At 39.4% G+C, this 24,958-nt stretch overlaps 2 protein-coding genes across 8 annotated transcripts in view; one reads left to right on the top strand and one right to left on the bottom strand.

The window, feature by feature from the left end:
* Positions 1-7,097, bottom strand: part of DROSHA (drosha ribonuclease III) — a 104,467-nt gene extending 97,370 nt beyond the window's left edge. For 4 of the 7 annotated variants that reach the window (XM_072958817.1, XM_072958818.1, XM_072958820.1 and 1 more), the window contains exons 1-4: positions 6,947-7,097; positions 5,777-5,903; positions 4,657-4,722; positions 2,794-3,627 (exon numbers count right to left, since the gene is read on the bottom strand). In XM_072958817.1, coding sequence (XP_072814918.1) covers positions 2,794-3,627; positions 4,657-4,673 — 851 coding nt within the window. In that variant the 5' untranslated portion in view covers positions 4,674-4,722; positions 5,777-5,903; positions 6,947-7,097. Of the gene's footprint in view, positions 1-2,793; positions 3,628-4,656; positions 4,723-5,776; positions 5,904-6,942 lie in introns of all 7 variants that reach the window. The other 3 variants (XM_072958816.1, XM_072958822.1, XM_015235439.3) reach the window with 3 other exon arrangements.
* Positions 7,098-7,239: 142 nt separating this feature from the next.
* On the top strand, positions 7,240-24,895 carry C3H5orf22 (chromosome 3 C5orf22 homolog). The gene is made up of 9 exons (XM_006199640.4): positions 7,240-7,421; positions 8,717-8,862; positions 10,922-11,071; positions 13,241-13,670; positions 15,775-15,837; positions 16,075-16,196; positions 17,617-17,683; positions 19,737-19,876; positions 22,927-24,895. Exons 1-9 carry the CDS (start codon positions 7,341-7,343, stop codon positions 23,057-23,059), a joined length of 1,332 nt encoding a protein of 443 aa, XP_006199702.1. The 5' UTR covers positions 7,240-7,340; the 3' UTR covers positions 23,060-24,895.
* Positions 24,896-24,958: the final 63 nt, after the last annotated feature.

Below are 24,958 nucleotides of genomic sequence, written 5' to 3'. Positions count from 1 at the left end.
GAATAATACTTTTGACATATACTTAAGCCCCAGGTAGACACCAGCTGTCTAAAATAAACTAGCCAGTGCTTGGGATTCCACACTCTTTATCTGACACCATTCTAAAATTACAGTTTACTTTTAGGCAGTAAATCCAGCTAGTGAGTGGTACCACATGATACAGATTTAATGTAATCTGTGAGGGCATGACTGCTGAAAAAAATAATTGCCTGTATTTCCAAATAAATGCTGTAATTGGAGGATATTCCTAATTTTTAGTTTGTCTTTGAACATCTAGGGAATAGAATTTTGCATTCAGTAGTGGCACTTCTGATGATGATTGCTACCTCTGAATGGGTATGAACTGAAAAAAACCAATATGGATATAGATCACAGGAACACTATATAATGAACCCACTTAAACCAAGAAAAACAGCACTTGGATTATTTTTCGGAAGATTCTTCCCTGTTTGCGAGCATTAAGGTATTCCTTAGGTTCATAATACTAGCTCTCCGATGGCTGCACATTGTACTCAGTAGGACAGCTGTGGGGATTATCATGCTGTAACACTACTTATTTATGCCAAGCCACTGCACTGGTCCTTACTAGCTAAGACCGCAGTTTCTCTTCCCATTCCCCGGAGGAACCATGAGCTTTCATGACAGCAAATGCATATACCCACTTAGTCATAAACCTTCTCTAGAAATAGTGTGCCCTGAAACAATCTTGTCATTATTATTCAACCACAGTTCAAAGGAGGAGAAAAAGAAGGAAAATGAAATTTGAAAAGGATAGATTCACTTAACCCAAGAAGCAAGGGGAGAAGTAGCCAGAGGACTAAAGAATTTGCATAAGCATAACACAATCTAAAGCATACATCTGTGAAGTTTTGGTTTTCTCCAATATACTTCTGCAAGTTACACTAGGACTTCACGTGCCCTGTGTTTATTTCACAGAAGCATTCCATGTAAGACAGATGACTGACATTCTAGGCTAAGACCTCAAAGCACAACATTATAAAACAACTCCAATGTACATAAGGGCCATTTGGAAAGATGAGCTAACTGCCCAAGGTCCTGCGTAGTAAAGGAGTTGTGGTTCAAGACAACGCAGATTACGGCACTTGATTTCACTTACTGATAGAGATTGTCAGTTTATAGGACATCTGTGTTTCTTCAAACAAACACATTAACTCCCAAGCTTAAGCCTGGATGGAAGAATTCAGGATTTTACAGCAAAGCCCTAACAACCACAGCACCCCAAAAAAGGGGAGAGAGGGGAATGCCAGAATGCTGAAGTTTGCAGCAAAACGTTTTCCCACAGACAGGTTTATTAACAATCGCTTTGAAGTCTGAAGAGAACTATTAACAACTTTCTGGTTTAGCTTTTCATCATAAAGTTGTAAAATAAACTATCACAGGCCTTTGCCAACTAGTCCACCACAGAATTAAGAACAAAATTGCCCAGAAACAGATACGTTGAAAAGACTTTTAAAAGTCTACCAACTCAGGCAGCCCTGGCCACCCAAATCTGTCATCTCTGCAAAAACACGGGGTCCCTTCCATCAGGACTCAGAGAGAAGCAATAATGCATTTTCCTTCCAAACCTTCCGAGCACTAGTCACTCTCTTCAGGACTGAGAATGACCACTACCGTTTACTGGCAAAATGTTCAATCAGAATCAAACCTACAGCCCTGAGAGAAACACAGAAACCGAGAAGTCCATTGGTGTCGCAGGAGCCAAGACCAGCTCTCTACAAACACATGTGATGAAGCGACCTGGTTTGGGGACCTCATACTTTTCAGCATAGAAGTTCCACAAGACAATGAAGGTAAATGCACCACCACAGACAGAAAGAGAAGCACCATTACCAGCTTAATAACTGGAAAACCTCAAATCTTCATTGATATAAAGCCTTCACTGAAGGTACAAATAAATATTAGTACAATTGATATCTGTGTATTCTTACTTTTCCATCTGAGCCAATGGTTGTTAGACTTGGGGTAATAGACTCACACCATCTCTTGAGAATCTGCTATAAGCTACTGATTTACTTATAGAAAGATATACATACACATAAAATTTTGCATAGAACTTCAGAGCATTTCTAGAAGCCCATCTGTGAATCCCTGCTGGAAACCTTATTCTGTTGTATACACAGATATTTGGTCTTTTGAAATAAAGAAATACAATCTGGAATGGAACAGTATGTTTTAAATACAGCTTTATCTAGTATGAATGTTTCAATGCAACAGAGTCAAATTAAAAGCTATTTGAAAACCAGAACTTTGATAATGCATAACTAATATTATTCCATTTTAAGGATACAGAGCAAGAAGGCAGCAACACACAACAAACTTCCACTTATTCTAAAAATAAAGCAAGTTCCACTTGCTAACTAGTTTGATTCCTGACTGATATTATACATACCAATTCCGAAAGAACTCAAGTGCGGTAACCTGACATGACGATCATAGTGAACGTAATTAAATAAAACACACACACACAAAAAACACAAGCCCCTTCACTGATCATCATTAAAATGTCAACTATATTATGCAGAGTAATCTGCTTATACTCACTGAAATGAATCTACGTTGATAATTCTGGAATAATTTTCAAAGGTGTCTTTTTCCTGACATCAACTCCTTTACTTGTCAGTTCTTCCTCTTTAAAACAGCCCCAAACATGCTTTCTTTCCTTTTACAAACAGAAATGAACTGCTGGACCTTTTTGGTTTGGTTTGCTGATCAACAGAAATGGCCTTGCGTCGGGGCCTCCGCACTTCTTAAAAAAACACACACGTGCTTTACCTGCTCCGCTCGTAGCTCCGGTGGCGGGAGGGCGTCCTTCCTCGGTCATAATCAGATCGGTAGCGGCTGTCTTGCCTTCTCCTGTCCGGACTTCGGCCTCGCTCCCGCCGATCCAGGGACCGATGCCTCTCGCCTCTCCCGTGACTATGATCCCGGTGCCTGTGATCATCATAATGCTTGAGCCTTTCTGGGGACCTTCTCTCACTGGGAGCCTTTGGGAGTGGGTATGGAGGGAGATGCCTAAAATGAGGACTACTGCTATTATTAGCACTGGGTGGGAAGGAACTGGAGTTGTTCTGGAAGCTATTAAAATTGGGAGGTGGGAAGTTGTGGTGCGAGTAGCCAGGAGGGTACTGGTAATTGACCTGCTGTGGCATGACGGGAGGGGGTGGGGGGTGGGGCATGGACGGAGGGGGCATCATGAAGGGGAAAGCGCCTTGTCCAGGAGGCGCTCCAGGGACCGGGGGGTTATTGGGACAGGGCATCGGAGGCGGCATGGGAGGAAAACAGGGAGGCACAGGGAAAGGGGGCCTCATCTGGTGGTTGGGGAAGGGGGGCCGGATTGGGCAGGGGGGCAGGGGGCCTTGTGCTGACGGAGGCATGGGTGGAGGGAAGGGTACAAAATCTGGCCGTGGAGGCAGAAAACTGGGTGCTGGGGAGTTGGAGAAGGTGGTGGAAGGGGCACTCGGAGGTTCGTATTGGTATTGCACAGGAGGCTGCTGAGGGTGAAGCAGTCTCAGGTTTTGGGGCCTGAAGGCTGGTGCTGAGGGTCTGGCTCCATGTCCCCCTCGCCCTCGGGGACACCCTCGTCCTGGGTGGAACGACATTCTATGACTTGGTAGAGAAAAGAAAAATGGAAAAGAAAAACCCACTATATAAACAAGGTTTCACAAATGCCTGACCATCTTCAAGAGCAACTGGCAGACCCCTTAGGCCACCCATCTAATGCTGAGTACTCCATAATGTCTGATACTCCTCATGGCCAATAAACTCCTCTTCCCCTGTCTCAGCCCCTCGACCCACTGCCATGGTCAGCCCCTGGACCTTGCCACTCCCTAAAGCTGCTCCAGCTCAGCATAGTCAACATCCCCATTCGATCATCCCCAGTGTTTGACCATTTACTATCATGTCCTTGCTCAAGTTCCCTCAAGTCTTGACCTCACCACGTCATCCTGTCCACACACCCCACGTTTCTACATTTGCACCAGCATCTTTCTGTCCACACCTTCCTCCCACTCAGCACAGACTCGCAAATTCAACCTAACATGTCCTAAAAGGAATTAACGATCTTCCCCTCCAAGACAACACCACATGCTCCTTTTTTAGGGTTTCCTGTCTCAATATATGAGACCATTTATTGGTTGTCAAGTCACACAACAAGAAATTACCTGACAACTTCTCCTCCCTTATCCCCTCTAGCTAAAAATGTATTTTCAAATGCCAATCATTTCTGCTTGGTAAATACTTCTTGAGTCCATCCACTTCACACCATCGTCTCCTGTCTGGCTGCAATAGTAACACCTTTGTCAGTCTTTCTACAACCACCACCATTACCTCCAGGGCTTTATTAGCTTCTCTGCTCTCCCACACTCTGTGCTTCTTGGCAGGTTGGACAATGATTACAGGTCACCAACTTATTCTGCCTTTACTGTCTACCTGCACCTCAGAACTGCCAGCACCATCAGGGCAGGGATCTGGGCTGTATCAATTTGCTTGGGTCTAGGTTCCTAGCCATGAAGGTGGCCCAGGGGAACACAGTCCACCTCTCCTCACCTATCGAAACCCTTCCCACCCTCTATGGCCTAGTGCCGGTGTCTGTTCTCTGTTCTTCCAGACGACTGCCATGACTACCATGCCACTCACCATGTACTGCCTTGCATCGTGACGTTCTATCTGTATAGGTCACATCTTTCACAGAGAATATATGCTCTAGAGGACAGAAAGAAGAAAGAGACATAAAAATGTTTCCCAAACTGCTAATGTTATAAAGTATTTCTACAATTATCTTAACACTGACTTTGCACTCTTCAATACATTTAGCATACTAACAAAATTACAAGCATGCTGAACTGAATTAAAGTTTACAACTAACTCTTAAGATGTCCTTAATACTTACTGCTGACTCAAAACAATCGGTTTTGGCAATTTCAGCATTTCCATCTCTAATCTGCTAAGACTAGGAGGAAAAGTCATTTCTCCCCTCCCTCTCCATTCTCTAGTTTCCTTCACAGTGAGACCAGCACTCAAATTCAAACTTAACTATAATCATGTAAACACACAGTTATCCCTGATTCTCATTCTCAGCTCTTTCCAGAGAAGAATACTATGAATAGGAATGGCTTTCCCAATACTAGACTTAAACAAAATGTTTAAAAAAACTCAAATAAACATTAACTCTGAAAAGGTTTAGTGTAGAAGCATTTTCCTAAAGTCTTTCAAACTAAAAGATCTAACAATAGGCTTAAGGTAGACTTTCAAATGGCTCATGAAAGTTTTTCCAGATTATTTAGCTGTATCAATCACTATGCTTAATATAGGTTCCAAATAATATCTGATTAATGATTACTATTCAGTCCAAGGCCCTCATTATAAACCTAGGACCTAGACAGTGATCTTGCCATCATGTGCTACTCAGGACCAATAGAATCTAAGTCAAACTTCATGCCCAGCATTTAAGGCCCTCTGCAATCTGCACTCAAGTTCTTCCAGGCTTATCCTCTATTACCTTCCCCATGAAGTGCCTATCACCGCACATTTTCCCAGCTGCTTAACATACAAAGTACTATCACCCAGCTTACAAGTCTTTGCTCCTCTTCTTCAAAATCCCTTACCCTATGAATCTGCCCACTGAATTTTTACCCATCTACCTATGTCAAATACCATCTCTTCTGTGATGCCTTTCCTGGCTCCTTTAGGAAGTAATCCCATCCCCTCGAGACTTCCTTTGCTCTTAGTCTGTACTTACTTCTTTTACAGCACTTACCAGAGGCTGCCCCATATTATAGCCATGTGTGCACATGTCTAACTCCTCCACTAGATTATTAGCTCCTTGATGAAATGGGTTGATTCAAAGTCATTTCTGTATCCTTCACAGCCCCTGGCAAAGCATCCTGCACACAGTGGGTAATCAATAAATGTTTACTGTCTCACCAATGGCATATATTTCTATGTTGCTACTGTACATTTCCCTACTGCATATGTCCACAGGAGAGCCACACTACCAAAACCAGACCAAAAGCAGGACTTTTCACTGATTCATACAACATTTAATGAGCCTATACATGTCACAGGCCCTGAGCACCCAAAGATGAGTAAGACACATAACCCATGGAACTCAAGATATATCTCCTTTTTAAAAATTATATATGATAAACACAAGAGGTATACACAGGGTTTGGGGGAACACAAAGGAGTGTACTGAATCTAGAGGTGGGCAACAGGATCACCAACACCCTTGTACAGGTGTTGTCGAACTGTTGTCAAACATTCACTATTAGATCCTCATGGGTGTGTCTACAGATAGAATGTCTGAAAACACTGATGAAACTGATCTATTAAAGACATAGTTAGGCTGTGTCGCGAATGCAAACTTTAATTCAAAAGTCAAGGAACTCGCTGCAACTGGAAAAGTAATTATTTTCTGTGTCTGCCTACTCCTAAGTTGCCATTTGGAAGCAGGGAAACTGAGGGAGCTGTTCTGCATGTTAACACGTCCAGGAACATCAGTCTAGGTAGAAAGAGCTGCAAAGTCTGACTTCCTTTTTATTAACATCGTCTTTGCCCAGCTGAATCCACAAGCCGGTTATCTTTGTCTGGCTGATTAGTAATTGCGTTTCCCCATTTACATCTCTCGCCAGACTGTGAGTCCCAGAAGACAAGCTTGGGGTCTCACTCCCCTCCGAGACCTGGGCGGCCCCAGGCGTGGACCACCGCACGCGCTCAACAATGAATGAAAGGTCTCGTTTTTCTCTATTTATTTGCGGAACCCGGGCCTAGGGTCGCTTTTTTCCCTTAGCTGCGTATCTGAAGAGGGGCTGCGCGATCCTAACTCCCAGGTGCCTCTCGCCCTGGCCCCAGCCTCCAGCCCTGTTTAAATCCGGACACTCGGTTAAACTCCCTCTTTCAACACCCACAAGCTGCCCCTTTTACCTACAAGAGGCTCTCGGGCCGCGAGGTCGCCGACAGACCAAAGCCAGACTTAAAGAGCAGCCGCCAAGACCCGAGCGCCGCCCGCGCCTCCGGAACAGGAAACCGAGACAATTAAAACGCAACCTGAGAAAGCTGGACCACAGGAGGGAAAGCTCTTGGGCACGCCGCCGCGCCTCGTGCGCGGTGATTGGCGCATCAACAAGAGCGATGGACATCTGAGCCAATAGCTTTCGTCAAACCCTCCGGCGCCCTCCCCCTAACCCCTACGTCCTCCAACCCGGAACCACAACCGGGTGAGCGCGCGTTTCCACCCGGGAGAGTCGGCGGGATCGTAGCCGGCATTCCGGGGTCCTCGCCCCGCGCCTCCCTCTCTCTGAGGCGCTGCCGGGCGCGAAAACATGAGCGAGTCCGCGGGAAAGCGCGCCCGCCTCCGGCGCTACCCTGAGCTCCCGGTGTGGGTGGTGGAGGATCATCAGGAGGTGAGCGGGCGGCTGTCGGGCGCTGGGGCAGAATTCACGCAAGGACCAAGGGGGCGACGGAGCCTGGACATAGGAGACCGAAGAGTTAACCAGAATAAGTTTGCGCGAGTTGCATTGCTGTGGGGAAAATACCGAACCAGCTAGCTTGGAAGAATAAGCGCTAACATTTATGAGGCGCTTTATGTGTCGGGCAACTCATTTAACCCTCGCATTTTGCCCAGAATCCCACAACCAACAACCGGTGGCATCGGAATTCGAACGCAGGCTGACTGCAAAGCCCCGCATCCTTAACCTGCACATAAACGCGGGCTTTCTGCTGTCAGCCGGCGTCTCCGTCACAGTCCTGCTGTGTAGGTGGGAGGCTTTCTGTTAAGAATGTGAGCTGTCATCTGAAATGGGGACGAAATAACACTCTTAGAGCCGTTAGCATTATTACTGTGTGCATAGTGTGTGCATAAATATTTTCACACGGTGCCCCGCGTTTATGAACACTAAAGGTATTTTGTTTTTATAGTAGTGTTATTTTAGCCAAAAAAAAATGGTGCCCTAATCTAGACTTCTGGAAGCCTACGAGGCAGGCCCGTGGATCTAAGACTTTTTTTTTTTAAATAGCATTAATAAGCTTGGGAGGTCTTTGGATTTAAAGAGCAAGAGGATGATTCCGGATTTATGGATGGATACAGTTAAGAGAATAAGAAGGAAGTTGGATTTCTCAGGACCTAGAGATGGGTGGGTGGGTGTGTGTGTGTGTGTGTGTGTGTGTGTGTGTGTGTTGTGATGGTGTGTATGGGTCTCTCAGAGAAAGCAAGTGTGGGTTAGGCAGTGTTTCAAATTCAGTCTTAGTCTTAGAACTCTAGAGCCGTACAGACCACCCAGCCCAGCACTACTATCCTGAAGGTATGGAAAAGGTCCGGAGACTCCGGGTAGCTTGAACTCATTTCTCATGCCAGAATGTGTATTAACGAGGAGTTGTGGGTTTTTTTTTTTTTTCCTGAGTGCCACCACTTGTCTGTTTCCCCACGTATCTTTGAGTTTGTGGAGGGGGCAACGTGCCTGTAAAAGATGCCCATTAAAGCCTTTGGAGGTGTAACTCAAAAAGTTCTGAGGGAAAAATAAAGCTTGAAATAATTAACTAGACCATCTACAATGAACAAAGTTTGTATCTTGCTCCTTTTAAACGAGTTGGTATGCTTCAGATTGTGTGCAGTTAGTTATGTTAGCATCGTTTTCTAGCCTGCAGTTAAGTGTATGCTCATGATCTCAGTGCCAATTGTGAATGTCATGTGTCTTTACAGGTTCTGCCGTTTATATACCGGGCCATTGGCTCAAAGCATCTTCCTGCAAGTAATATAAGTTTTGTGCATTTTGATTCACATCCAGACCTCCTTATTCCTGTGAATATGCCAGCTGACACAGTGTTTGATAAGGAAACACTTTTTGGGTAATATGTGATATTTGTTAATGATCTTTTATGTGCCTGAAATACAATTTTGCGGTAGATAATAAGCAATTAAGGGAGATAGTTCTTTGCTAAACTCATGAGTTTTGCTTTTGTTTTGTTTGCCTTTTTAATGGAGATGGTCAAACTTTTTCTTAAGGAGCCAGATAGTAAATATTTTAGTTTTGCTGGCCATACGGTCTCTGTTGCAACTGTTTATTTCTGCGCTTGTAGTGTCAGAGAAGCCGTAAACACTACCTAAACAAGTGGCAGTGGCTGTGGTCCCTTTAAACTTCATTTATGAAAACAGGTGGCCCAGCCAATGTTTGCCAACCTCTGCTTTAGCATATAGACTTTTAGAAGTAGAGGAAACTTTAGAAATTATCTGAGCCAGTTCTCCCTTCCTCTCCCCTTTAGAAGTCTAGATACTGAGGCCCAAGAAAATGTGTCTTAAACACATGGTTCAATAATTGTATAAGCAACACGTCTTTTAATTTGTGTGTCCTTCCAGTATTAAGTCCCTCCAACTTCCCAATTTGTTTATTTTCAGGCCACAAATCTTATTGACTCTGTTATATAGAATCATAGACTTGCAAGTAAAATTAGTAATTTGTACTCCATTCTTTAGGAAGGACATACCTAGTATATCTCTAAATAATGACTTACTAGCCTCTCTTCAGTAATAAAGGTCCCTGAAATTCTGTCACTATCTCTTTACTTATGTATTTTTTATAATGTTGCCTATCATACAATATAAAAAGTTATATAGCTGTAATTTTCCTGTTCTAATGTAAAATTAACAGATAGATGCTTTGTGAATTAATTTTAGCCTGCTATATTTCTTTTAGGTGACTTTTTCTGAAGCCACAACTCAGAGCACTAATTTCTAAAGAAATATGGTAGTTCTACCATTGTCCATACTGTCTTTTATATTTAGAGGTTTTATATTTTAGAAATTGAAAAGAATTACGAAGCAGGCATACAGACTGTACAATTAGTTGTAGCATAATAGTTCCTGAACTTTTAGTCTTGGGATTCCTTATACCCTTAAAAATGCTTGAGTTTTTTCCTAATGTGGGTTAGTTATATCTATTGATATTTTCCATATTTGAAGTTAAAATTGTGAATGTTTAAAATATTAATTCATTTCAAAATAATAGACCTTTATATTAACATAAATAAGATATTTTTATGAGAAACAAATATATTTTCTAAAGCAAAAAAAACTTAGAAGAGTAACAGTGTTTAAATTTGTGTGAATCTTTTTATTCAGCCTTTGTAGAAGACAGCTGGATTCTCATATCTGCATTCAGTCAGTTACCATATGTTGTTTTGGTGGAACTATATGAAGAAAATTCAGGAAGAGTATTTTCATAGGCTTTTCAGATAAATGTGAATACTCTTTAATACTATACCCAAACTTGACAAACTTGACAAGCGGTTGTTTCTTAAACCTTAGTTGGAATGTAGAAGCCAGCAATTCAGATTCAAGTCTCAACAACTATGGTTTATAAGTCAGTCTTTCTTTCAAGAAAAATAGTATTCAGCTTGTAATTCAATTACAAGTGCTTTTCCTCAAGACAACCGCTGTACTTCAAAGTATGTAGCAGAGGTGTTTTCTGTGCACATCCCAGTTTGCCACACAGATTATTTAAAAATTTATAATCAGGATCAAGTTTTAATAAAATCATGAAGGACATTCTCACATCAAACTGGCTTAGGTTGGGGGTGGGGGACACTGTGCTTAGTAGTGACAGATACAGTGACTGGTAGAGTTTGGTGCCTTGGCCTTGATTAATCTTGGGATATCAACTTCCATTGCTTTGTACCATCAGTGCAAATACAATACAATGAAAAAGGGAAATAGTGCCTTGGTGTTACTAGGAAAATGGTTTTGAACTAGTGGTCACCCTGAAAAAGTCTCAGGAACTCCCCCCCAACCCAGGGTCCTTGGACTACACTTTTAAGACCTGCAGTCTTAAAATACTGTTGTGAATGAAATTACACCTGGAAAAAACCACTCACTAATAATTTTCATACACCCTGTCTATTTCTTTTCCAGAGAATTAAGTATTGAGAATTGGATTATGCCTGCGGTTTATGCTGGACATTTTTCTCATGTAATATGGCTTCATCCCACATGGGCTCAGCAAATCAGAGAGGGCAGACATCACTTTTTAGTAGGCAAAGACACTTCTACCACAACCATCAGGTAGTTTCCTCATATTTATGAATATGAAAGGGATTGAATGCTTCTATCTGATTTTGGGTCCCTGTAATAACTTTTAAGTATCTCTACACACAGATGATGCCAGATTATCCCTCATCTCTTCCAAAAAGAGTTCTTGAAACACCAGGAACACGTTTTCAAGTCTCTTGACCTTTTCACACACCGTTTGTATTTTGTTGCTGGTCAAATTGGTTTTTGAATAATCTGATCATCTGCAATTCTGGCTCCATTGATGACTAACTCCATTAAATTGTTAAAGTACCTTATAGATTTATATATTTAATGATACACTTTATTATTTCCTTCCATTGTAACTTTTGTCTGCTGAATTTAACAGTTAGCAGTGAAAAAGCAAAATTATCTCACTTTGGTTTTTTTTCATAAATTCAATGGCTGAAAAGTCGACTTAGGGTTTTAATTTTATTGATATGATTGGCTAGAGATAATTACTTAATCTGATTTAGATAACAGCATCCTCTGACTGGAGTTGTATGTGCAGCTTTTTTTGTTGTATAAACCAACCAATGTTTTGTGTATCTTGTAATACTATAGTATCTTTAGAAATAATCAGAAAGTTCTTGGCTTTATAAATTCTCTTGTTATGAGGAGATTGTTTTAAGCAGTGGAATCATAACTTTCTAGAACCTGAAGGATACTGGGATGAAATGGTAATACATTGAAAATGAAATACAGTCTTTCTCACTGAAAATGATAATTTTTATCTCTAATTTATCCTTAATGATACAATTAACTTTTGTTGTATATTCTTGTCAAAGGCACAAATAACTTTTCTTATGTATAAATAAAAATTGTTTTCATTGAAGATATAATAATAAATGAATAGGGCTCCACATATAATAAGTATTATGTATAATACTGGTTTATATGAAAGAGTGGTAGGGTTTTTATTGAATACTTCAGTGATTAGGCCTTATTTAACCTATAACAGATTTTTGCAAAATCAAATAATTTTGAGCAAACTGAAAGAGATGTTTAAAATTCAATGTGTGATAACAGTATTAGGAAGATTTTGATTATCTCATGATTTTAATTAATCCTTCAAGTAAAAATTTATGGAAGAGACAGTCATATAGGCATACAGTCTGAGCTGTATGTGTGTGTTTGTACGGATATGAACAAAATAAAATGTTCATTATTAAAGAAAAATACTGATTTAGGTTGGGGATACCACCTTTGTCATTCTTAGGATGGTACAGTTTTTAATAAGCCTAGACATTGGTTTCATTGTGTCATTAATCTTTTCTTGGAAAATTGTATCTTTTTAAATTTAAGACTGTAAATATTGGAAGAGGATGGGTGGGAAATAAATATTAACCATTATTTTTATTGGATAGAGCCTACCTCTGGAAGAAGCATTTGGTTTCACTTTTTAAGGTATTTACTGAGACATAATATAATTGAGAAGCTAAATTATGCTAATATGTCTAAAGTCAGGGATCTGTAACTTGTGAAATACATTCTACACATGCGCAAGATTTTTTTAAAGTTGCTTTTCATATTGAAATGTTACAGTTATATAAAATTTAATGAAACTTTGAAATATGTCAGAGGGAGCTTCTATTAAGAGAAGTTATATAATCTTTCTCTTAGGTGACTTTTTGGACACAGTTTCCACTGGTTTGAGAGCAATCCAGTGCACTGGCTAAACAAGATCATTTATTCCTTTCTCATGTTAGAGTTTACCACACACAGTCTAGGGCCATTGTGATGGCCCTGCAGTTTGGGGAACCTCTGTTTCTTCCATCTTTTTGCACCACCATCTCTGGAGTGCCTTTGTCTTCATGGTCCAGGCTGGGCTTGCTGCTGCCATGTTCATGTGCCAGTTACTGGGAAGGGGAGAGCAAGCCTCTGTTCGCTTCTTTTCCACTCACAGCTTTTGGCCAGAATGCAGTCAGGTGGCCAAACTTAACCTACAACATAGATTATGAAATTCTGTCTTTACTTTGGGCAGTTGTGTGCCCAGCAAAAAATTTGGGGAACCCTGTTTCCATAGAAGGATAGGAAGTGCAACTATCAGAGACAGGTCTCAGTTTTTGCCAAATATGTCCTTTCTTACATTGCTGAAATTCTTTCTGAGATGTTGACTAATTTGTCCATTCATCTCTAAAACAGTGTTTTCCTCTCATCCAGGGTTACAAGTACAGATCATTACTTCCTAAGTGATGGTCTTTATGTAACTGAAGACCAGCTAGAGAATCAAAAACCTTTACAATTGGATGTAATTATGGTAAAACCTTATAAACTGTGTAACAACCAAGAAGAAAATGATATAGTGTCTTCTGCTAAGAAGCCAAAGCTATCACTGGAGGACGCAAAAGACACTGCCTCTACTAATGGTGACTCTTATTCAGAAGGACTGGGAAAGGACACAGTGATGCAGAAAAGGGACCAGACTTGTCTACAACCATCATGTTCATGTTCCTCTGAAAGCCAGGAATGCCAAACTACAGTCAGCACTGCAGAGATTCTGGAAATTTTGGAGAAAGGGGATGCATTCATTTTAGATATTGACTTAGATTTTTTTTCAGTCAAGAATCCCTTCAAAGAAATGTTCACTCAGGTAAACGCAGTACTTTTAAAACGTGGATCTTGAGAATTGCATGACATTTCTCTAGGTCAGGGATCAGCAAACTTTCTGCAAACAGCCAGATAGCAATTACTTTATGGGGGCCCCATGTGGTCTCTGTCACATATTCTCCTTTGTTATTGGTTTTATACCCTTTGAAATTGTCTATACCATCCTTAACTGGAGGGTTATACAAAACAGGTTGGAGGCCATAGGTTGCTAATCCCTGCTCTAGATGATATTCATTATTTTGCATTTATTAATTGGGGTAATGTGTACGTGGATGGTTGAAGAACATGGGGGTTGGGGCACCAACCCTCCACACAGTCAAAAATCTGCATATGACTTTATAGTGGGCCCTCAGTATCCGTGATTCCATATCTGAGAATTCACCCGACCTCGGACCATTGAAAAAACCCTGTATGTAAGTGGACCCGCACAGTTCAAACCCATATGTTATTCCATGGTCAACTGTGGTACAAGAAAGTGTACACATTAAAGGATTTCACTCTCTTACCCCATCCCCATTCCCTCAATTTCTTACCTCACAAACAAATACGGTGGCTAGTTTCTTGGTATATCTTTCCCGGGATATTCTGTGTATATAAAACCCTATATGACAAATTTCTCACTAAACAGTAAGGTGCCCGATTACACAGACACTCTTTGTAGCTGTGATGCTTAGGGTACCTCACCAGGTCTCAAATGCCTGTCACCGACAATGTTAGTGTGCACAGATCTGAGATGGAATGGTCTATGATAAATTCATGATCCCAGTGACGATTCCCAAGCGCATTTTATGGGTACATGTAACTGCTTACCGTAATATTTGGGAGGTTGTTCCAGGTCTGTTCTTTCGGGGATTCAAATTAACTGTCTTTTCTCTCCCTAAGCTCAGTACTTGATTGATGGTGAGGATGATGCTGTACTTCACAATCCTGTTCTGTATACGTATCGGAAGCCATTGTGATGTATCTAAATTATCAAAGACCTCTAGTGGGTACTGATTAAAAACAGCAGAGATTTGAGAATTTACAGTTGATCCTTGAACAACAAGGGGATTGAGGGTCCCAACCCCCTGTGTAGTCAAAAAGCCACATATAGCTGAATTTTTAACTCCCCTAAATTTAATTACTAATAGCCTGCTGTTGACTGGAAGCCTTACTGATAACATAAACAGTAAATTAACACATGTTTTGTATGTTATATGTATTACATGCTATATTCTCACAATAAGTAAGCTAGAGAAAAGAAAATGTTAAGGAAAATACATTTACAGTACTGTACTATATTTATCAATACTGTAAGTTTACATCAGGTTTGTAAGATGAATCATCTGTCAGTACTTAACATCAGTATTGCCTTATAACTTACTTAACCTTTCTGACCCACAATTTCTTCAAGTATAAAATCAAAATAATAATCATACCCAACTCATAGGATTGTTATGATGAAGACAGTGCCACAGCATCATGCTTAAGGAACTTTAGATCTTGCCTGTAACCTCTTCCTGACAGTAGGATTATTGCTCCTAAATAGAATTATTGGGGTCAGATATACTTGCCTATAATGGGGCTGTCCAGCTGTGCTAACTGAGGGAAGACAGTTTCCCACAGAACCTTTCCATTCTATCCAAAGTCCATCCTCTCCTGCAAGACAGCCTTTGTACTCCAGAGTTCTCCTCTGTGTCTAGGGAAAGGGCTACAAAGTCAACAAGGAGAATTTTGTTACTGTTGTTATTAAAGATGTGCATATTGCCAGTGAATAGCTAAAAGCTGTTTAGGTCCTAGAATGTATCCATTTATGAAGTGGAATATTATTAGAAATACTTTCATCTCATTACCTATTAGCCATCAAGTCTTCTTCCATAGCTGATTCTTATACATTCTTGTCATGCCTAGCTGGATAGAGTTACCCTAAAGAAATGATAATATGTACAATGAAATATGATACATTTTGCCTGGTTTTCCCAGACTAGCCTTTAACTTATTATCTAAGATGTTTTTATATGACAGCTTTTTTTTACTTAAAGCATATGATTGAAAAAAAAGAGTTTTCTTTCCATTATATGAGTTTTTTGTTTTGTTTTATTTTCCAGGAGGAGTATAAAATCTTACAAGAGCTGTACCAATTTAAAAAGCCTGGTACCAACCTGACAGAGGTATCCTCCATTTGTTTCTCTTTTTGTCTATTTTTCACATATCTAATTGTATCTTACATGATATTAGAGAATTCTTAAACAATGGTCCAAAATCTTTGTGTGTGTTTCTTGGGGAAGCCCATAATTCGTACTTGAAAATCATGTTTTAACTAATTGAACTGAGATTTTCATTGTGATGGCATTTCACTTGTATTTTGAACGATTAACTGTAATCTCAGCTTCTCAATGTGTTTGAAGGAAGATTTGGTAGATTGTGTTGATACTCGAATTCATCAGTTAGAAGATTTAGAAGCTGCTTTTGCTGATTTGTGTGATGGTGATGATGAAGAAACTGTACAGAAATGGGCTTCAAATCCTGGGTAAGACCTCAATTTTTTTTTTCTCCAACTCTGTATTTTAATCCTAAATATATTGCTAAATTTGCTACTTAGATTGCTTTTTAAAAATTAGTATCTTCTTTAGCTATATGTATGTATTACCTACTCAAAGTATTCAGTGCAATTTTTACTTAAAAATAAAATATTCAGAAACATATCTGAAATACCAATACGATACTTTATCATCAGTAAGGAAAGCAGTGGTATGGAAGAATAAGCCCGAGTAGTAGTAATCATACCAGCAAAATGGACCAGGCACTTTAACATAAGTTAATGCTTCTCTTCAGTAGAGGGAGCTAGTTCTAAAACTGATTCCCTCCTTTTGGAAATTGTGATGGAAGAGAGAGATTTAGAAGTTAGTCACAGAACATAATTCTTCCCGGGAATATTGAAGAGTACCTGCTAATTTGTGATTTTGTGAAGTCTCAAGCCAAGTATAAAACTTAAACAAAACAAAACAAACAAATAGCCTGTCAACTGTAGAATCCTGAATCTAGCCCATAGACGGGGCCACCTTCCACTGACACCCACCAAGCCTGCACAGCATCCCCAGTTAGCACTTCACCACCTGCAGGCACTTCTGCCGCAGATGTGAAGAAACAACAGAGCCACAGCAGTGGTGAGTTAAGACTGATTGGAACTGGGGGAAAAAAGAATAGCACAAAGGAAAAGTAAGAGAGCAGGGAAAATCTCCCCAGACTTACCATGCCCCTAAAGGGCCAGACCCCGTAGCATGAAGGAGTCATCACTATTCCTAAGAAATAGAGGAGGTGGGTGATTAGGGTCCAGATGCCCAAAAGTGTCATTAATGAAAACGAGGAGGTAATGGGATGACAGGCCTCCATGTCTCCCTTTCTTCTTTATTTTTTTTTCCTTCCAGCAAATGAGTGGGCATTAAAATACTAGAAACAGTAATTAATTAGGGCTTCCAAAGAGTTGCACCTAAATTAAATAACTTATAACCACCATTGTTGTTATATCAAATGGTATAGAACTTGTCCAGTTACAACTATGTACGTCAGTAAATGTCCTTATTTTTTTTCTTCTAGACTTTCAGGAAACTGTCTTTTTTTTTAATCACAGTGTACTAAAGGCATTTAGTTTTCTTGCTGTTCAAAATAAATTTTAAAGTCACAGTAGAACTTCCATTTTTAAAGAAGAAAATCTCAGTTTCTTGGGTGCTAATTTTCAATATTTAGCACTGTAATTTGTAGTTAAGAAAACAGCAGGGAATGTTTATTTCTTAATATTTTAAGATGATATGTGAATAACTTTATCTTTCATTTCCCAAGCATCATATGAAACATATTGCTAATGGTAAATTTTAAGTGTAATGTATCATTTGCTACTGTGATTTTAGTTGAGGTGGTGCAATGTTTAATTGAGGGTGGCTTTTTTCCAGAATGGAATCACTGGTTCCACTTGTCGAGAGTTTGAAAAAACGGATGGAAGCGCCAGACTATGAAATGGTAAATATTTATACTGAAGCATAAAATCGACCCTTTAAGAAAGGCATTTTTTTCCTGGTAGAAAACATGTGCTCTTTGTTAAAGTGATTCACTTTTATTTGTGTTCCTGGAAAGTGTGAATGGATTACTTTTTTTTTTTAAAGAAATGAAAAAATACATAGTTTTTACAAGCCAGAACACTGGAAAAGTTTTCCAGGAAAAACATGCTTTTGCCAATTTTATGTATGAAGCAAAAGTGCTGTGTGTTTTTTTTTTTTTTGTCTGTGGTCAGATCTCTCCTTGCCAGAGAAAAGAAAGAATACAATTTTGAAATTTGTTCATTCTTTATTGATTCATTTTTGTACTCCCTTCCTCCTTCTTTCTTTCCTCACTCTGAAAAACCAGATTGTAAACACCAGACAGAAAAAAGAAGGCACTGTGGCAAGTGCATCTTAACCGTATTAGCTGGTGTAGCTAACTTCATTTACCGGCAGTGATCTGAATGCTGCAGCAAAAGAGGATGCCTTTAATGAAAATCTCTTATTTTTATATCATTTTGCAGCCTTTGAGGCACAAATTGTCACATTTGCAATTTAGGTACCTTTTCTCAAATTTCGTGGCAGAGTTCAGGCCACCAGGTCTTCTGCTTCTTTTGCTTCTTGGTGTTTATGTTACTTCAGTAAACTGTGTTTTTGTTCAAACCACTTCATTTGAACTGAAGCTTAGATGTTGACTTAATGCTAACTTTATAGGAATAAAAAATACCAGCAAAAGAGTGTTTTGGTTAAATCAAAACTAATTCAAAACCCACCCTTTTTTTTTTAACATGTAGATTTGGTTTTTTGGTTTGGGTTTTGTTTTTTTTTTTTCTAAGCTTTTTTGTGGGGAGGAGTTAATTCGGTTTATTTGTGTCTTTGCTTTTTAATGGAGGTTCTGGGGATTGAACCCAGGATTTCGTGCATTTTAACCATGCACTCTATCACTGAACTGTACCCTCCCCCCACCCTTCTTTTTAATGCCAATTATTAAGAATGATAGAGGATATTTAGAGTTTAAAATACTTTGAGCTCACGTGATATTATTGAATGTGTCTTCATTCTTCATGTAGGTTTATTTTAATTGTGACGTTACATCTAAATTTTCTGGTGGTGGTGGGGTTTTGTACATTGTTATTGAGAGAAGGGGCGGCATGGGCTCGGTCACATTATGTAATCAAATATGACATACCCGTCACTGCAAGGTCAGAACATTTTAGTAGAAAAGAACATGCAGAATCTGTCATTTGAGTACATTGACTGATCATTGCCAGTTAAATCTTTGATGTGTATCCAGAGCCTTCAATAATACAGCAGATTAGTGGGGTTTTTTTCCATGGTTTGCATTTGCGTATGCTAAGCAAAACTATGACATACTTGAATTCCAGCTTTCGGAACTTTAAAGCAGAGGCTGCAAAATGTCAGCCTGTGAACTGCTTCTAGTTCTCAGGCATATTTGGTTTAGAACTAAGACTGGAATACCAGTCTTCTACATTTAAAAGCACATGTATAAAATATTAGTATGTGGTTATACATAAAGGATACACAAGAAAATGGTAACTGCAGGTTCAGTAAGGTAGAAGGAAGACTTCCCCTTGTATCCTCTTGAAGCTTTAAATGTAGTATTTGTTGCATGTGTCTAAAAAGTAAATAAAATAATGTGTTGAAAGAAAAATAAAGTGAGGATAGTATGTACAGGTTTATACCAGCTTTTAGAATCTAGGTGAAATAGATAATTTGCTAGAAAATGTAAATTATCAAAATAGACTCAAGTAAATGCAGAAACTGAATGAATCTATAATCATAAATTAAAGAAGTAGTTAAAGAAGTATTCCTAGAAAAAACATCAGGCCCAAACTGGTATACAGGCCACTTCTTCCCAAACTTCAGGGACTAGGTAACTTCTTTGGCATGGGAACTATTAAGGAAAAAGCAGTCCAAATCCACAAAAATATTAAAAATTTGTCAGCAAGGCTATTAAAGAATCTTCTAAAAACAACAAAGCCTTACTATGCAATTTTTAATTGTCTTGTTTTCAGGTTCACCAGGCTGGTCTAACCTGTGACTATTCAGAACTTCCTCACCACATCAGCACAGAACAAGAAATTGAGTATCTTATTCAGTCTGTATCTTTTGTACTAAGAAATTTACCAAAACCTACTCTTGTGACAATAGCAAGGTAAGTGTGGTAGCTTGAATAATGGTCCGTGGAATATGTCCACATCCCAGTCTCTGGAACTTGTGAATACATTGCCTTATATGGCAAAAGGGATTTTGCAGATATGATTAACTCAGGGATCTTGAGGTGAGGAGGTTATCCTGGACTATCCAGGTGAGCTCAGTGTAATCACAAGGGTCCTTGTAAGAGGAAGGCAGGAGGGTCAGAATCAGAGAGAATGGAAGATGCTAGGCTACTGCTCTGAAGATGGAGGATGGGGCTCTGAACTAAGGGAGTGCAGGCAGCCTCTAGAATCTGGAAAGGCAATGAGATAGACTCTTCCCTCCAGCCTAGAGGAGAAATGCAGCCCTGCCAGCATCTTTATTTTAGGACTTCTAACCTCCAACAGAACTGTAAGGTGATAAATTTGCATTGCTTCAAGTCACTACGTTAGTGGTATTTGTTACAGTGGCAGTGGGAAGTTAATACAATCTCCATAGGTGAATCTAATGATTACGAATTCAGTCATTCTTACCAGTTTTTTACCTACTCAGCTCAAAGTTCAGATGCTGTAATTTCTCTTTCCTATAGTGATTGTTGGCAAACCACATTCAATTCTTGTTATCTAGTCTTCGAAATCGGCAATGTCATTCAGTTGAACATAGGAATTCCCATTTTTGGATCCTACAGATGAATTTAGCTGCTGCCTTGTTTTAAATTTGACATACTAATATGTGCTGAATAGTGAACCCAATTTAATAAACATTTCTTTTCTATGTTAATCTTTGGACTCACTTTGTATGGAACTGTGAGTTTCTAAAATAAGTACTTTAAATGCTGAGGCAAGAAATATTTATATATTTTATGACAAATATTTTGTGAATCCTTTACCATCCTGAATTAAAATCGTAGGTAATCTAATCTACATGCACATATAATTTAAATATACGTAGATATCACACGTAATGTTTAGATGATGTAATTGTCTTCGTCCATTCAGGCTGCAATAGCAAAAATATCTTAGACCAGGTAGCTTATAAACAACAGAAGTTTATTTCTCCTGGTCCTGTAGGCTGGGAAGTCCAAGATGAAGTCACCAGCAGATTCACTGTCTGGTGAAGACCTGCTTCCTGGTTCATAGACAACCATCTTCTTTTAACCTCACATAGAAGGAAGGGGTGAAGATGCTTTATGGGTCCTCTTTAATAACTAACCCGATTCATGAGGATTCCACCCTCATGATCTAATCACCTTCCAAAGACACCCCCACCTCCAAATATAATCACATTAGGGATTAGGTTTCAACACAGGAATTTTGGGGCTAAACATTTAGTTTATAGCCTACCTATACATATAATATATATATAATGTATATATACACATAAAAATCATAACATAAAGGAGAAATGAGAGTAATTGATAACAAAGTAATATATAGATGCCACAACAAGCTGGCATCTTTACAAAGAGTCACTAAACATAATAGTTACAAATGCAGGCAGACATCGTGGGTTGTGTTGCCCCAATACCATGAGCGGCACTGCCATCGCGACATGGTTATTCTAGTCACAGCAGCCTCTTGGTAAATTTCTGAACTGAAAGTTCAGTCTTCCCTCAATTCATGGAGTATTTGCATTCCTGGAAAATTTAGGTCATATTTAATCCATTTTCAAAAATACTTTGTTCGTGTATAGAAGAGTATTAAATTGTAGGCTCAGAAAATTAAAAGCAGGTTTGTTTATTTATGTAAGTGCTCCGTGGACTTTGGAAACTACACAGGACACAGGACAGGGCTGTCCTGCGTATGCGAGCACTCTAGCACCCTCTTCCCCTGGTTCCCTAATCGTGGTTGTGGCAATCAAAAATGTACCTGCAGATTTCCAGAACTCCCTCCAGTGGGTAGCTCCCATCCAGAACCACTGTAATAATGTTTTAAAGAAGCCAGAAATCTTTGTGAAATCATTGAAGTGCCCCTTATTTGTTAAGGCTAATAAAATAAGCTTTTACATATTATACTTTCTTAAAGCAGGTCTTTATCCATATGTATGTGTTAAATAGTATTTAATAATTTAAAATAGCTCTTTACCATCTGTCACGTGTTAAATGTTTACATCAAGCCTGAAAAATAACCTAATCATCATAGAATAAAATGAGTTCATAAGAAGTCTTACAGATTATTTCTTTAGGTCTAAAATACTTGTGATAAGGAGTAGACTAGATAACTAATTCCATCTCCTTCTGTAAAGATTTCTATGCTGTTCCTTGATCCAGTGGGATTTCCAATGGCTTTCCTCACCCCAGCCTAGGACCAAGAGACACCAATAAAATCATTCTAGATCCTAATCCAGCTGTAATTGTCAGCAATATTATTACTGCCTCGTGCCACTTAAGTTGCATTTGGTGATTCCAGAAAGACCCAAAATGCAGATTCCTGCCCCACCCCACTTTGCTCTTTTCTCCTTAATGCTACCTAGGAAGCTAACCCCAACACTAGCACATCCACACACTTCACTGTGGATGGTCTTGTGCAGTGGTGCAGTTCACAAATTGTTTTTTAGAAGCAGAACCCTTTAATCAGTTAGAAAGCCTCTACCCTTGTGATTTCTAGCCTGAGTGTACATGTAACAAAAGAATGTGAAAGATGTCCTGTCACTAAGATAATTAGCCCCATTTATTCCCAAGCAGCGTCTCCTTTCAGGGAAACAACAGTCAAGTATTAAGCACTGAGGCTTTGCAGACATGCTATGTGGTTTCAAATCCTGTCACCAGCACTTACGAGCTCCATGACCCATGCAGGTTAATCTTTCTCTGTTCCAGACTCCTTTGAAGGGATGGTAAATGTACCTATTTCATAGTTGCTGACAAGGTTAAAGAGCATAATTCATGTAATGCACATGACATAGAGTAAACGTTTAGTAGCTTTCAGCTGTTGTTATTCCAAAATTCAACACAGCTTCATTTCTGTTTTACATCGAAATCAATACATGCAGGCTGCTTCTCACTGCGCAGTATGATCTCATTCTATTTATGTGTGTTTTTCTTTTCCTTTCTTTTTCTCACCTTGCTTCCAGGTCAAGTCTGGATGATTACTGTCCTTCTGAGCAAGTTGACACCATTCAAGAAAAAGTCCTCAGTGTGCTACGCTCCCTCTATGGGGCTCTAGACATTCACCTGGTGTATTCAGCAGAGTCTGCTCCATCTTGAAACAGAAAAAACACTAGGCTCCTTACTACATCTTGATGCAGTAACAGGGTTTTCATTAACTTACTTGCAAATGAGTCTTCCAGAGAACACTTTGTGTATTAACTTTCAGTTAGAATCTTTCAGGTATTTTGAATCTCCAAACTGATTTCATGAGTTGTTGAATGAGAGCAATTTTTTTTGGCATCAAGTCTGCCCACAGTTGATGGAACTGTTGCTCACCTTTCTTCCTTTCCGTCACTGTTGCCTTCACTTATGTGAGGGTTTTTCTTTCCTCTTTTCCCCTCTTCCATCTAGGTTGGTTAGACTGTATGAGATTTGTTCATTTATTCACTCACTCAGCCAGCTGACATTTATTGAGCACATACATGTGCCAGACATAACTAAGCGCTGGGTATATGATTGAGATGGAGTAGACAAGCCCCTGCCCTCTCGGGGGACAGCTGAGAACAAAGTATGGATTGTGAGAAGTGTTAACGAGGGGAGGGGGAAATACTAAGTCATGCTCTTAGTATCAGGGCCACCTGGCCTTATAGGAAAGTAACATTCCCAAAAGCTACTACCAAAAAGAAAACAAAAAACAAACCTGCCAGTCCATGAAAGTGTGGCAGGAGGTCTGCCTTTCTGAGACTTCTGGGATTGTGGCCCAGCTCTTGGGGAGTGCTCTCAGCATTGTTGGTGTTGAGGTCTATTTGAGTAAATTCAACCAAACAAAAAGTCACTTTTCTTTGCTAATCAAAAAAACCCCTTACAGTCTTTTTGTGCCTCCAGATGGTCAGTATGGGCTTCAGTCATCATTATGGATGGTTCCACCTTATTGGCAGTCTGGGTTGATGAGGTTTTTTTCAAATAAACTAGCTTCCTATGGAAGGAGTAGGAAAAAAGGTAAATCCTTAGTTCTGATCCACCGTAAATACCCAAGGACATAACTGCCTTCCACTGGCCTCTCCATGAGTAAGAGACCCTGCCTGAGCCACTCCTCATTGTGGACCTTTCCATTTACTTACTGTTTGCCAAAGGCTCCCCCTCTTCAGTATCCGTTGTGTTCAGTAATCTTGTTTAACTACCTACTTGGTTTCTTTTCCTTTAAAAGGAAGGATCGCATTTAAAGAAAAAAAAACATCAATCCTCATTCCTAACACAGCAGTCTTTTTCATTTTTTTACATGTGACTTTTCAGGCCTGACCACATGTGTACCTATTGAGTTGCATGTGGCTAAAATTAGTGTGTTTCCTAACTTGGCTAATACTCCAGGTCACATTACCATTGCCACTCAGTAGATGGCACCAGATCCCCTTTCTCCAATGATTCTATTTTCCAACAAACTTTTCTTGTCACTAAGTTGGTTTCCCAAGGCCCATAGTGTATATGCTTATTTCTGTTGTGAAAAGCAAAGCAAACTGATTGAGCCTTCCGTTTTGATGAAACATTATGTGCCAAAAAGCTTTTATGTCCCTGTAAAATCAGAATTGCAAATAGTGCTATTGTTTATTTTTGAATTTTGAAAAAATTTTATTAGGCTTCTGTAAATGGTGTTACTTTTATGAGTAAATTATTTTGTGTGCTAAAATAAATAAAAAGATGTGTTTTGAGGTTTTAAAGATTTAAAACCAAACTGTAGCACTAATTAATTCTACATGATCTTGGCGTGTTCATAGCATGGATCTTGTAAGTCTGGTTTAGTAGTCACTTATCACAATTCCCATGAGCTCTGATGAGATTCATCACCGTTTTAACTGAGGTTGAGTAAAAGGGCACCAGTTTCCTCTTTAGGATTCAGATTGTTTAGTTCTCATGCTGTAATTCTCTTTGAAGAATAAAATTCAATCCCTACTTGTTGACTAGAACCAACTTAGTAAATTATGTCTCTGCACATTTCAAATAGGAGGATACTCAGTTTAA

Source organism: Vicugna pacos, chromosome 3 (genome assembly GCF_048564905.1).
Source record: "Vicugna pacos chromosome 3, VicPac4, whole genome shotgun sequence".
Taxonomy (NCBI): domain Eukaryota; kingdom Metazoa; phylum Chordata; class Mammalia; order Artiodactyla; family Camelidae; genus Vicugna; species Vicugna pacos.
The sequence above is the reverse complement of the archived record's forward strand: the minus strand, read 5'-3'. Positions and strand labels throughout refer to the sequence as shown.

Coding starts and splice junctions, on each gene's coding strand:
- C3H5orf22 (XM_006199640.4), top strand. CDS start 7,341: ATGAGCGAGTCCGCGGGAAAGCGCGCCCGCCTCCGGCGCTACCCTGAG. Junction 13,671..15,774: donor TCAAAGAAATGTTCACTCAG/GTAAACGCAGTA, acceptor TTTATTTTCCAG/GAGGAGTATAAAATCTTACA. Junction 19,877..22,926: donor ACTCTTGTGACAATAGCAAG/GTAAGTGTGGTA, acceptor CCTTGCTTCCAG/GTCAAGTCTGGATGATTACT.